Below are 13710 nucleotides of genomic sequence, written 5' to 3' on the forward strand. Positions count from 1 at the left end.
TCCATATTTATTGATGTTAGTTCTTTGAGAGTGGAGAGGGAGTTTGTTTTTGTTTTTTTAAAGAGGGATGCAGTTTCCTGATAGAGTGACAAAAACACCTGAGAAGCCATTGGAACATTGATTTTCTTTCCTACCTCACCACTATGCAACCTTGGGCTGGGTCACTTAACCTCTCTGGGCCTCAGTCTCCTTAGCTGAGAATTTATGCTCAATAATCTTTTAATTTTAGTTCAGTCCTGAGTTGTAATGAATCTCAGTTTCAATCAAGTAAATTCTGCCATTAGTTTCATAGAGCATGTAAATGAAAAAAGCATGAAGCTTTTGATGAGCTTCATCAGAGATATTTCCTAATAGTAGATAAAAATGAAGCTTATATCTTGATATATTTTTATATCATTTTACTGTCTTTCCTTAAACCAATTGATGCTTGTGTTTTTATATTAATTACCTTTTGATTGATATAAATTGGAATTACAGCTATCTTTTCCAGTTTTAATTACTAAATATTATTTGGAAACAAGAAAGCATATAAACTCAGTTATTTCTCAATAATACTTCATTCAGCATAATGTGATTATTTCACAGAATATTTTGGAAAACACTAATCTTAGAAAAAGAAACCTGTATATATAAATCATCTATATTTTTGAAAAATGAATCATATTTTAATAATGATTTATTTGTAAAATGAAGAGTTCTGATTCTAAGTGTTTATGTTTTTATAGTTCAACCATGAAAGCCAAAGTTCCACCTCCTTTGCCACCAAAGGTAAAAAGATTTCTTTTTCAGTGTGAATTGTGTATGTGTATCTTATTGTTCTGCCACTTTAATACTGTATTAGTATTTACTCTGTAGCTTATTTTCACTTGGGATTCACAAAGAAAAATCTTGAAGTTACTAATCATGATATAAGTAGATGATTGTAGTTGTTTTTGTCTTTTTTTTCCAATTTATTTTCCAATTTATTATTTGATGTTAATTCTAAGTAATAAGTTCTAGAAATTCATAAATAAAAATGATTATTTCACTTGGGTTAGAAAACTCATGTATTTAATAAGATTTTCTCTCTAAATCTATAATCTACAAGTAACTGATTTCCTGAGAATGGGTAAAAAAGATAGTGACTTACCATTACAGATATTTAATTTTCAGAAGATACTTTTAAATAAAAAATACAAAATAGGACAGTAATTTGAAAATAAAATTTTAGCAACAAAATCTTTTTGTCAAACAAAACAAAGCATCATTAGAAAACTCCCTGGTGATCCTACGGCTAGGACTTGGCACATTCCTTGCAAAGGCCCAGATTCAATCCCTGGTGAGGGAACTAAGGTCCCACAAGCTGTGTGGCATGACCAAAAAAAAAAGGAATCATAAATAATAATCCCAACTGATAGATATTTTATAAGTAAAATAAGTTGATAGATATGGTAATTTAAGTTTATAAGTTCATATGCATAGCAAATTTTAACTATAAAATGAACTGTTTATAAAATGGGTTGTTATTAGGTTTGAAATCAGGAGTTGTAAATGAGAATTGGAGTCCAACCAGTCTAGATATCCAATGTACTACTATATTTTGTTTTCATTTTATACTTTTAAAAAAATCATGATGCACACACATAAGTAATATTGTTCTTTTTTGTTTAGTTTTATAGTTAGAAATATAGAGATCTGATTTTCAAAGAGATAAATACAGCTCAGTCTCCCTAATAAGGGACACATTATAAAAATTTATAAATTCTGCAAACCTTTGGCTGACTGGAGGGTTTTCCATTGTCTACACAGAAAGTCTCTCAGGTATCCTATATTGCTGAGTTTGTGTTCTCTGATTTAATAAAATTTTAATCAGCATCTTCTGTTGAGCGTCTGGAAGATTAAGCATTAGCATTAAAGACTTAAAGTCATCTGGAAGAGACAGTTTAGAGATTAGCCTTGAAAGGAATTGAACTTTGATTAGCCTGCATGTTTAAAATAAAAAGAGACTCATTTAAATTGGAGATCATAAAGACCAGAATATTTTTATTTGGCAGATTTAAGTAGGTAGGCTTGTGAGGAATTAATAGAAAGAGTACAACAAGGTCTTTTTTCTTGAGAAAACATTTTTGTGTACATTTTTAGGATATATATTAAGATTATCTGAATCAGATAGTTGAATATGCTTGAAACTCAATTATTAAACACAGTTTGAAAGCCTGTGATATATAATAATATTTACTTCAGGGAAGATACTTAATATTTTTCATGTTTAATGAAACATGAGCGATTTCTTGTTTAGTCATTGGTCTTTTCTGTATTTTTTCAGCCTAAGTCCATATTCATACCACAGGAAACTCATTCTACTGAGGATGATAATCAAGGAACAATCAAGAGGTGTCCCACATCAGAGAGCCCAGCAAAGCCATCCCAAGTACCACCTAGGCCACCACCTCCCAGGTTACCGCCTCAGAAGCCTGTGGCTTTAGGTAATGAGGAAGAGGGGGTGAAATGAGAGTGTTGCCAGGTTTTCGTAATGTGTGGAGAAAAGTAGAAGGACTCCTTCTTTTAAAAGATGATTTGAAATTCCTTTGAGGAGAAGAGAAGGAAGCAGTGGCTCTAGAGAGATGAAGTTTGCTTTTTGTCTCATAGTTTGAAGTGTTTTTATGATAGGATTACCTGTGACCCAGGCTGAGATATTTTGTCCCTTGCTTCTCATTTCATGTCTAGCCTTCCCTCTTTTGGAGAATTGTTTGTTCCCAATTTGTCATTTATCTATAGAGTGTGGCCAACAAAAGAAAATAAACTGAACGAACAAGGAAAATGTGTTTTGGTCCTAGGCTACTTCATTTTGAGAAAAAGGAGAGGATGCCTTGTCGAACTCGTTTGTTTTATTTCGTTTAATCATTTTTAGAAAAATTATTGTCTGTATTTGCTAGGTATTTGCCTCCAAATTAATCCTCAAAGGTGCTGTTTTAATACTGTGAAGTGTCTTATGTTTATGCAAAAGAAGCAATTAAAAAAAAGAGTAGTAATGCTCCTTGGATAACAAACTATAAATTGCCCCTTTCCTGAAAGTAGTTATGTATTCAGTACTTTTTTCTTTTTAGCACAAATATATGTACTTAGATACAACCTGAATTTTAATTTACCTATATGAAAAAAATAGAGATAAAACTAGAACATCTATATGGTTGTTACACTACTAAATATTCTGATTGGGTAATCCCAAATGAAGGCTGAAACTGCCTCAGAGATAATATATTTTTTTCCTACTTGATAATTTTCTGAATGAAAACTTTCATGGAAATTAATCCTTTTTGTTAATATATTTAAACATATCTTATTGAAGGAAATGGGGTGAACTCCTTCCAGCTAAATGGTGAACGAGATGGTTCATTATATCAACAGCAGAATGAATATAGAGGCACTAACCTTTCAAGGAAAGAAAAGAAAGATGTACCAGTAGGTATTTATGTTCATAATAGCTCTATTGTATTTGTTTCCTTTTTGACTATTAAATTAGTTTTGCAATTTTAATTAATGAAACAATAGCAATTATATATTTTATAATTAGTATATTTATATTTTATTATGTTAATAATAGGTTGTTTAAATCTTGGAAAAAAATGACTTTGCAGTGGTAAACATGAATGAAGGCTTTCTACTCTTCAAATTATTTAGGCCAATTGGTTATATTGCATATTATAAAATGTGGGCTTCTACATATGGGTAAACACTTAATATTTTTGTGATTGTTGAGAAATATTATTCTCATTGAAGAAAATGATTCTTATACACTCCTTTTATCGTCTCAAGAACTTATGGAAGGAAAGCCATACCTTCTACCTTAGGACAAATTTCTGTCACATAATTTGTGATGTTACTACTTTTACCAAAGAAAATAGCGAACAAGGAAGAAAAATTAAGGTTATTTCTAGTAGATATAAGATACCACTTCAGGAAAGATGAAGTTAGCCTTAACAACTGTTCCTATTAGAAAAATTAGATAAAACACTATGACATAACTACCAGAACATCAATAGAATTTATCAAGGAGATTAAGAATTTGTAAAGAATTTACACTTAATCATCAGAAGACATTCTATGATGTCCATCATCATAGAGCTTAACAACAAAAAAATCCTTAAAATTCCCAATTCAGCAGATGTCAACAGATCGTAAGTCAGTATTTTGGGGGAATTTTTTGTGTATACTAGTTTTTTTATTGTTCTAGAAATTCATAGACCATTTAATATGTTTATGTGCATATAGCTATAATAACTTTGTACAGTAAACACATTGCTAGAGGTTTTTGTACTGTATCTGTTATTTTATAAGATTTCACTATAGAATGTGACATACCATTTTTATGATTCATTTAAAGCATTTGACTGGCGTTATGCATTGTAATTTGTGAAACTTAGGACATTTTTAACAAAAGTGAAATGTCTTTTAGAAATCATAGGGTTTATGTAGTCTCTCCAACTGAGAAGTGCCATTTTCATTTCATCAGCTTAAATTTTAGCAATCCTTCTAATGTAGTAGTTTAAAAATTCAGCTTAATGACTGTAACAGTATAATAACCTTTGAGAAATGAGTACTTTTTAAAATTTATGTATTTTAAATTCACTTTTTCTATCACCTTATTAGGATAAGGAACTAGTAGTTAAACTAACAGTCTCAGTAATTCTAAAATAAGTGTGTCATGACTGTATCATAGGATAAATAGTATCCATGGTATATTGCAATGTGATTACAGTTCGTGCAGCTTCTTGAAATTATTTACAACCACTTCTGTCAGTACTTAAATCCGACAGTTATAACATTTAGAGCTCCCTAATTAAAAATGTTTTGCTAAAATAGATGATATATGATAATTTAGGGACATCTATATAAAATTATGTACATAAATTATTTGCAGAATGAAAAAAAATGATCAGAAATTGATGGCAGTATGTACATCCTCATAAACATATCTCCAAAGTAAAATTTCATAGTCTTAATTTTAGAAATGTCTAAAAGTTACTCATATAAATAGTACTATATAGAATATTTCATTTGTTTCATGTATATGAAATCAGTTAATAGTAGCTTTAAATTTTTATCTCATTTAAATAATTCTGATTTATATTAAACTGAGAAAAATTTATAATGTCATGCCTTAAAATGCTGTTATTAAGATTAAAAGAAACTAGACTATCAGAAGCTTATGTTTAAATTATAATCTCTCCCAAGGAGATTCTTTCTCCGGGGATAAATCATAAAATTGAAAATGATTTATTCTCCAGGGGTAAATCATACACCCCAGGAATGTAGCCCCTTGGCAAAATATCTGGAACTCTTGAGGATGTTGTCACAGATGAGTGATGTGATTGTTTTTGCTCTCCTTACATTATCATTATACTCTGACCAATGATTTATGCATTTGAGCCCATCAGAGTTTAAAACTTCAGTGGACAAAGCACTTGGTAAATGAGGTTAAAAATCTACAGACTAGGAGAAAACATTTGTAATATATAGCAGTAAAGTATTTAAGTCTAATTTATATAAACAGCTCCAAAAAATAAATAACTCAGTTTAAAAAAAAAAAAAGCAAGGCAGGGAGGGGAGAATTCACAGAAGAGGAAATACAATTAGCCAGTAAACATTTCTTTAAAAAGGTTCTCAACCTTCCTAGCTGTCAGAGGCATGCAAGTTAATGAGAAACAAAGGGGAAAATTTTTTTAGTCCTGTAAAAACTGTTATCAGTTTGATAACATTGTCTGTGAGACTGTGAAGAACCAAGACTCATACATTGCTGATGGGAGTGATACAAAATGGGCACTTGGAAAGGCAGTTTAGCAGTGAGTATCCACTAAAATGCAAAAGCTACAGACCCCGTGTTCCAGTGTTTTCACTTCTCACAGCATATTCTTTAAAAAAACCATTCACACATTGTGTAGTAAAGGATACGTGAGGATGATGATTTCCACATTGCTGTTGTAGTAAAAAATAGAAAATAATCTACACATCCAACAACAGGAAGTAGCTAAAGTTTGTTATATTCATACTGTGCTGCAGTTAAAGCCAATGGCAAACAGGTCTGGAAGGATATACAAATACCTGAGTATTTTGTAATGTAATATAATTGCCTAGAGAAAGATTTGGAAGGGTACACAATAAACCATGTGGAGGGGGCAGGTTCTAGGACTAAGTGGACTGTGAAAGGATATAGGGATCTTCAATATTACCTATAATGTTTTGTTTGACAAAGAAATGTATTCATGTATTTTATTGGGACAACACATGAGTTTGAAATAATAGTGTTGATATACCAAACAAAAAGAAGTATAATCATGCATCTGTTCTTTTTCTAGAAGCCTATTAGTAATGGCCTACCCCCAACACCTAAAGTGCATGTAAGTATAAATATCAAATAGGCTAAGTTTTCAAACTCAATACAATGACATATAATTTCTTGAGTACGTGCCTTTGGTTGGATTTTTTTGCCTCTTTGAAAGAACCCCCATTATATTGAAAAAAATCTTAGAAGTTGCTAATTTAAATACTAATTGGTTATATTTGAAAAGTATAGCTTTTCAAAAGAATTATGATATATCATACATTTTATAACTTCTTTATTTGAAAATTACTAATGTTCTGTACATATTTTTGAAGGAATGTGAAAAACGCAGAGTTACCAAAAACAGAATTTTAGAACTAAAAGGAGCATTGAAGGAGCATCTGGCCCTAACTTTATTTTGTCCATGGGTAAAACTGAGACCCTTTGGATCCAGTTTGGGTCCAGAATCCTGTTTGCTTAAAAACATGGAGAACTCATGGCTCCTGACTCCTTTTCTCTCTTCAGTCCCCAAGTCTGGGGAAGGAGCATTCAGCTCCTTTGGAAGCTGACCCAGTGGGAGCATGGGGTCACAGAGTTGGACACGACTGAGTGACTATCACTCACTCACTCAAAACTGAGACCCAAAGATACTAGTCACCAAAATCACAAACCGCCACCCAGCTCTAACCAGAACTAAAACTAGACCTTAGATGTCTGTATTATAGTCCTTGTCATTTTTTAGATCTATATATATATATATATATATACCATGCTGTCTTTTTTAGGATTGAAATTATATTGTGCTCAGTCGTGTCAGACTGTTTGCAACCCCATGGACTGTAGCCCGCCAGGCTCCTCTGTCCATGGAATTCTCCAGGCAAGAATACTGGAGTGGGTTACCATTTCCTTCTCCAGGGGATTTTCCCAACCCAGGGATCAAACCCATGGCTCCTGCATTGGCAGGTGGATTCTTTATCACTGAGCCACCAGGGAACCCCTTAAAATTATATTAACTCAGTTTAATTTTAGTTAAATATGGATAGAACTACATTTTGCTGATCTCAGTCTATAGCCTGAAACTTCATATAACACTAGTTTAGAAAGGGTCCATAGTTTTTCTAGTTTGTAACCTCTCAAGTCTACTTTTTAGCCCTTTTACTTTTCAACTCTACTATTAGTATAAAAATCTGACTAATTATACCTCATCTTACAAAAAGAAGTTAAAGTGTAAAGGGCTTCCAAGTCTAGGAGATACATATGTACGAAGGGGGTGAAATTTATTGTTGGCCTACAGGATGAAACTCCTTTATCGCATATGCATTTGACAGGGAAGAACTAATAACTGTGGGTCAACTGTAGAAGTTAGCTTTAAGTTGGGACTGGTTTGATTGTTTTGTACCTCATTCTGTCATTTAGATTTTTAGGAGTTTCACAGTACCTTAACATAGGAATTTGAGGTACCTATCTTAAAGGACAATTATCAGGATTAGTTAAGTGATAGAATTTCTGCCCTACACCATAGGAACATGTCTTATTGGTCTTCTGCCATGCACTGGTATTGCCAGGCTGTTGTTCTTATTGGAGAACTAAAATATTAAAAATACTGGTTGCTCGGTTTCTATACATAAAAAGGAAATTTTAAGATCAAATATTTCGATTATTTTGTGTTAATAATTTTAATCCACTGTAGTCAACAATAATCACTCATTGTATTGTCTCTGTGTTTGTGAAGAAAATATTTCTGCTGTAAAATGATGCACAGTAGAATTCCCTGGTGGTCCATTGTAGGACAAGGTGCTTTCACCGCCGTGGGCCTAGGTTTGATCCCTGGTTGGGAAACTAAGATCTCACAAGCTCTGTGGCATGGCCAGAAGAAAAAAGAAATGACCACAGTGCCGTTCTTCTGATCAAATGCTTCTGTATCCTTTTTCCCCTCCAAGTTGTTTATTCTAACCAGAACAGTCATTTCAAAATTAACATCTTACTCTTTGAAGATCAAAAAACATTCAAATGAGTGATATTATATTTCATTATAAGATATTTATTATCTGAAAAGTTTGTAAATGAGCTTGATAAATAATTATTAACATCAAAGAATAAAGCTTTTTGTTGACTTCCTCCAACGAGAATAATCAGATCGCTCAATTTTTTTTTTTTGTAAAGTGCATCTCTCTGTTTTGAAATTAAAGTACATATATGAGTTTCAAATCAACTGTACCTCTTCCACTTTGTAATATGAAATTCAGTGATTAATACTAGTTTTAGGCTCATGAAACCAAGTAAGAAAATTTTCACCTTTGTAGAGAGATTATGGTTTTCCTTATCAGAGAATATTGTATTAGTCTTAATGTGGGATATGTAAGTAATATTTCTATAAGCAAATTATTGTGCAGAATTAATTGCTATTACTGCTTTATTTGAGAAGATAGGAAGAATAAAGTGACTTTTAAGTAAAATCATATCTAACAGTCCTTGTGCCTGGAACCTCCTTGATATCACTGTAAGGCAAATGAGTAAGACTTGATAGATTCATTTAATTATTTTTTGTTTTTCCAGATGGGTGCCTGTTTTTCAAAGGTTTTTAATGGATGTCCCTTGAAAATTCACTGTGCAACATCATGGATAAATCCAGACACAAGAGGTAGTACTATATGTTTTTATCTGTTTTTATCTTTCTGATTGCTTGGTGTTTTCATGAGGCTAGAACAGCACTCAGTTTTAATCACTTTATGCATATCTTTCTGAAAAATAAATTTATTATAATTAAAAAAACATTCAAAGTAAATACGTTTCTTTGTGTTATTAGCAGTGTTTGAGGTGACACAGGATATTAAAATTTTACTGTATAGTCACCATGAGAAGGCAGTGGCACCCCACTCCAGGACTCTTGCCTGGAAAATCCCATGGACGGAGAAGCCTGGTGGGCTGCAGTCCATGGGGTCACGAAGAGTCGGACACAACTGAGCGACTTCACTTTCACTTTTCACTTTCATGCATTGGAGAAGGAAATGGCAACCCACTCCAGTGTTCTTGCCTGGAGACTCCCCAGGATGGCGGAGCCTGGTGGGCTGCTGTCTATGGGCTCGCACAGCGTCGGACACGACTGAAGCGACTCAGCAGCAGCAGCACCATATCAATATATTGAAACCGTACACTCTGTGCCATCTCTCTGTATAAAGATGTACATAGATACACATGTACACACATGTGCACATGCTTGATGTCTCTTACACACACACAGATTTGCTAAATCTTTTAAATAGCCAAGATGTGGATACTTTTATTTCACAGGTAAAGAAAACAGCACTCAGAGAGGCTCGTTGTTTCAGTCGGTAGTAGAGCTGCAGTTTGAACCCCGTTCAGTCCTGTCTGAGCACAAAGTTAATTTCCCAGTACTAACCCTAAACACTGGGCAGTTGAGGAATGCTCTTGACACTCTAAGTTGTTTGTAGGATGCTTCAGCTTAGTCTGGAGAAGTTCTTCACCTACTTTTTGATATGATCATAAAATGTGATCGAACAGGACCATGACCAGACTTGTAACGTCTTCTAGAAGATACTGAACACCCTAGCAGGTATCCAAGTTTAGTTAACCTTTTAAAGAGGCAGTAGTCAGATCTTGGTTTTTTGATGCTATGTTTATAACAGACCATCTGCAAAAATACTTTGAGTTTTCATCAACTTTTCCTGGATTACATTCTATGTGTCATTTGCACGTGATCCTCTCCAAGAGGGAATTTAGAAAAGGAGTTGCAGATTCTCTTATCAGTCCTTAGCACTCTCCAATGAATGAGGAGTCCTAACATGCCATTCTTCAGAACCTGTTTTCCTAAAAGTTTTCTTCACTGCTTTGAGGCTGATATCTGCATATAAATCAATTCTTTGAGCTACAGTTTCTAACTACTTACTTGCATTAAAATAAGAAATACTGCTTTATAGACGATAGCAATTCTTTTTTCATATGTTAATGCATATATATATACACACACACACACTAAATGTTAGATTATATAAGTCTTTTGTAAAAGAATTTTATACATCAAAATCAGTGGATTATTTTGTCATTTCAGATCAGTACTTGATATTTGGTGCTGAAGAGGGGATTTATACCTTGAATCTCAATGAACTTCATGAAACATCAATGGAACAGGTATGTTATTCTGTGTTTCTCCCTTTAAAAAAAAAAACTCTTAATTTATTATACCTAGACACTAAATAAGGAATAAGTTTCAATGCTGTGATTTGCTGCTGTCTCTTGTTTAGAAAACCTTCCTAGAGCATGTCCTGTTTACTCAGTGCTGGAGATGTACTCAAATTTTCCACAGTTTGTTGTGATCCACACAGTGATTATTCACAGGAGTAGTGCTCACTTTCAAGTGGCTCATGATCTCACAGAGAAAATAGACCTGTAAACCAGTAACCACAACATATTGTACTTCCAGTTAGATGTCACACTAGGAGTGAGTACAAAGTGTAACCCCCAGAGGTGGTTATCACTAGCACTACCTGTGGAGAGAAGAGGAGAGACATTTAAGATGGACCATAAATGATGGTGAATAGAAGGTTGACAGACAGATAAGAGAAACAAACTGCATGATACGAGTAGGGAACTGTGAATGGTCAGTTCAGCTGGAGTACAGAATGAGCATAGAATAATAACAATAAATGAAGGTGGGTAAGTAAGCAGGAGCCACACCCCAGAGCTTTGTGTACCATGCTGATGATCAGTAATGAATTCTGTATATATGTCCTTTATGATTTATAGGTTTTCAGCATTTTCTCTCAGGCTTTTTTCCTCCATACCTAGTGTTTCCATACTCCTATGTTTTACAACACCGTGATCTTTTTTCCTCTCTTCTGCTCCAGAAGCCAGGCATGTCCATATGCCCAGATAAGACCATTTTTTGGAAGTACACAGGAGAGTTTTAATTACTGAAAACTCAAGAACCAAAATAAAGGAATAGACATTGTTTGAAAATGTCCTTTTCCTCGTGTAGTTTGAGATTACATAGTCTGTACCATAAGGAGAATAGAGCTAATCATATAATGTAGGAACTTAGATAATGAAATTACACTAGTTTATTTTTCTTCCATATAAATGTGTATGTGTAGCATCTTGTTTTAAATACCTTATAAAATGAGTTTCTATTAAAAATAAATTTCTTTTTAAAAACTGGCCTAATGATATGACAGCTACATGGTTAATATGTGAATATTTACACTGCCATTATCTATTATTCTATGTAAGCTTTGTGTTTTTTTTTATCAGCTATTTCCCCGAAGGTGTACATGGTTGTATGTAATGAACAATTGCTTACTGTCAATATCTGGTAAGTCTTTTAGTTTTTAAAAACCTTACAGTTGTTGTTCCTATTTATGTTATCAGCTTTTGTGACACCTTTATTTTTCTCTATAGGTAAAGCTTCTCAGCTTTATTCTCATAATTTACCAGGGCTTTTTGATTATGCAAGACAAATGCAAAAGTTACCCGTTTCTATTCCAGCACACAAACTTCCTGACAGAATACTGCCAAGGTAATTGTACATTTAATTATGTTTTCATCCTTAGAGATAATACGTGAATGCATTTATTAAAAAAAATAGATAGAAATCGTATGTAATGAAGAAAACTGTAAAAAGTAACATATTTTCAGAAGTGTCTATCATATTCTAAACTTTTCTACTTTATACTTTTCCACTTACATCAAACATTTTCTTTCTGAACTGTTTTTCTACAATGTTAAAACTTAATTTTTTTTTCCTCTAGTTTGCTTGTAATTTTATATCACATATAGTGCTTTTGACTTATTTGTGTCAATTTGAATGAATTGAATTTTTTTCAAAGTAGTTTCTAAACTTAGAAAATTTAAGTGACTTATTAATTGAAGATTTTTATTAGAAGATACTTATAAATTTAGGTGTTTTGTTTTTCTACTTACAGGGATTTTTAATTATGTTTACTCCTCTGTTTAGTCATTATTATTATTTTGGTTATTATTATATTGGACCTTATTTGTTAAGTAAAAGTCTTCTGAGTCTGGTATAAATTGTACTTTACAATACTTCTGTAATGTAACCATTCTTCCTTTACAGTATTAGTTGTAAAGCAACTAATATAGAACCTTAACTTTTAAGTACTTTAAAAATTTGTCGTTAATTACTGAGTTTACAGTATAGCTAAGATTTTCCACTTTGCGCACAAAAGCTTTTTAAAAATTAACTTTTCAAAGGAAATCCTTTTAAAATATACTGCAAGCATTTCCGTCTTCTTAAAATAGATTACACTGAGTTTAACTGTGTCTTTTCATGATGAATTAGTTGTGATAATGAACTTGATTTATTATGTTTGTACTATAGTATCTATAGTTGGACTTAAGGGTATCAGGAAGTTTCTTTCTTCCTATATAGTTTATATGCCCCATTTTTTCTCCCAGCTGCCACTTTCTGCTGTTGTTTTTCTGCCTCCTTAGAGCATGACTGCATTCTGCTTTCTAACTTGATAAATCTTAAATTCCTGTGGGCATGGAAACTGACCACCAAGCTTTAAAGTCATATACAGCTCCAAACAGTGGAAGGCACATAAACTTTAATGTATTAACTTTTGGATACCGTTTTTATCAGAACAGAGTCCTGTTCTTTTCCCAATTTGTGGCTTGTCTTTTTACTTTCTCAGCTCTGTCTTTTGGTAAACTAAAGTTAATAATTTACTAAATACATTCAACGAATTGAATGCCACTCATAGTTTGAGGTGCTATGGATACATCAGTGAAAAAACAAAATCTAAGTTTATTATTATTTTCCTGTATAATCTATTTTTGCATTTTTAAAAGTAATCCTGTGGTCATATTCTTCAAAAATCTATATATTTTATAGTTTTGTTTTTTCATATTTAAATTCTTTATCCATTTGGAATTGATTAGAGAGGGGTTGAGAAAGGTATCCAGTTTATTCTTGTTTTTAATAGATAACCCATTATGTCCGGACCAGTTTTTAAACAACTCATCTTTTCTCCACTGTTCTATAACAGTAGTATTTTCATATACTAACTTCACCTACATGTATTATATATTCATTTCCATTTCCATTTAGGAAATTTGCTGTATCAGCAAAAATCCCTGAAACCAAGTGGTGTCAGAAGTGTTGTGTTGGTAAGTAAACCATCCAAATTCACACAGCTCTCCTGTTCTGCAGAGTGGATAAGAGGATGCTGTGAGGCCCATTTTTCAATCTAGTATAAAACCGTAGTACTCCAGAATATCCTGCCAGTAATAGTTTACTTTTCTCCCTTAAGTAAAATAAATGTATTGCCCATTCTATTTTCATGTAAACTAAACCTAATGTAGAACTTTGCACACATAGTTGTTTCCCAAATAATTTATTGACTAAATAAATGGAGAATGATGTTATTACA

At 32.7% G+C, this 13710-nt stretch overlaps 1 protein-coding gene across 5 annotated transcripts in view; it reads left to right on the forward strand.

Annotated features, from left to right (window-relative positions):
- MAP4K3 (mitogen-activated protein kinase kinase kinase kinase 3) overlaps positions 1–13710 on the forward strand; it is a 124899-nt gene that overhangs the window by 91272 nt on the left and 19917 nt on the right. For all 5 annotated transcript variants that reach the window (XM_010855562.1, XM_010855564.1, XM_010855563.1 and 2 more), the window contains 9 exons: positions 726–768; positions 2306–2465; positions 3329–3441; positions 6336–6377; positions 8858–8942; positions 10371–10450; positions 11570–11630; positions 11717–11834; positions 13389–13447. In XM_010855562.1, coding sequence (XP_010853864.1) covers positions 726–768; positions 2306–2465; positions 3329–3441; positions 6336–6377; positions 8858–8942; positions 10371–10450; positions 11570–11630; positions 11717–11834; positions 13389–13447 — 761 coding nt within the window. The remainder of the gene's footprint in view (positions 1–725; positions 769–2305; positions 2466–3328; positions 3442–6335; positions 6378–8857; positions 8943–10370; positions 10451–11569; positions 11631–11716; positions 11835–13388; positions 13448–13710) is intronic.

The sequence above is a fragment of the Bison bison genome, unplaced genomic scaffold, assembly GCF_000754665.1.
Source record: "Bison bison bison isolate TAMUID 2011002044 unplaced genomic scaffold, Bison_UMD1.0 scf7180017864366, whole genome shotgun sequence".
Lineage (NCBI taxonomy): Eukaryota > Metazoa > Chordata > Mammalia > Artiodactyla > Bovidae > Bison > Bison bison.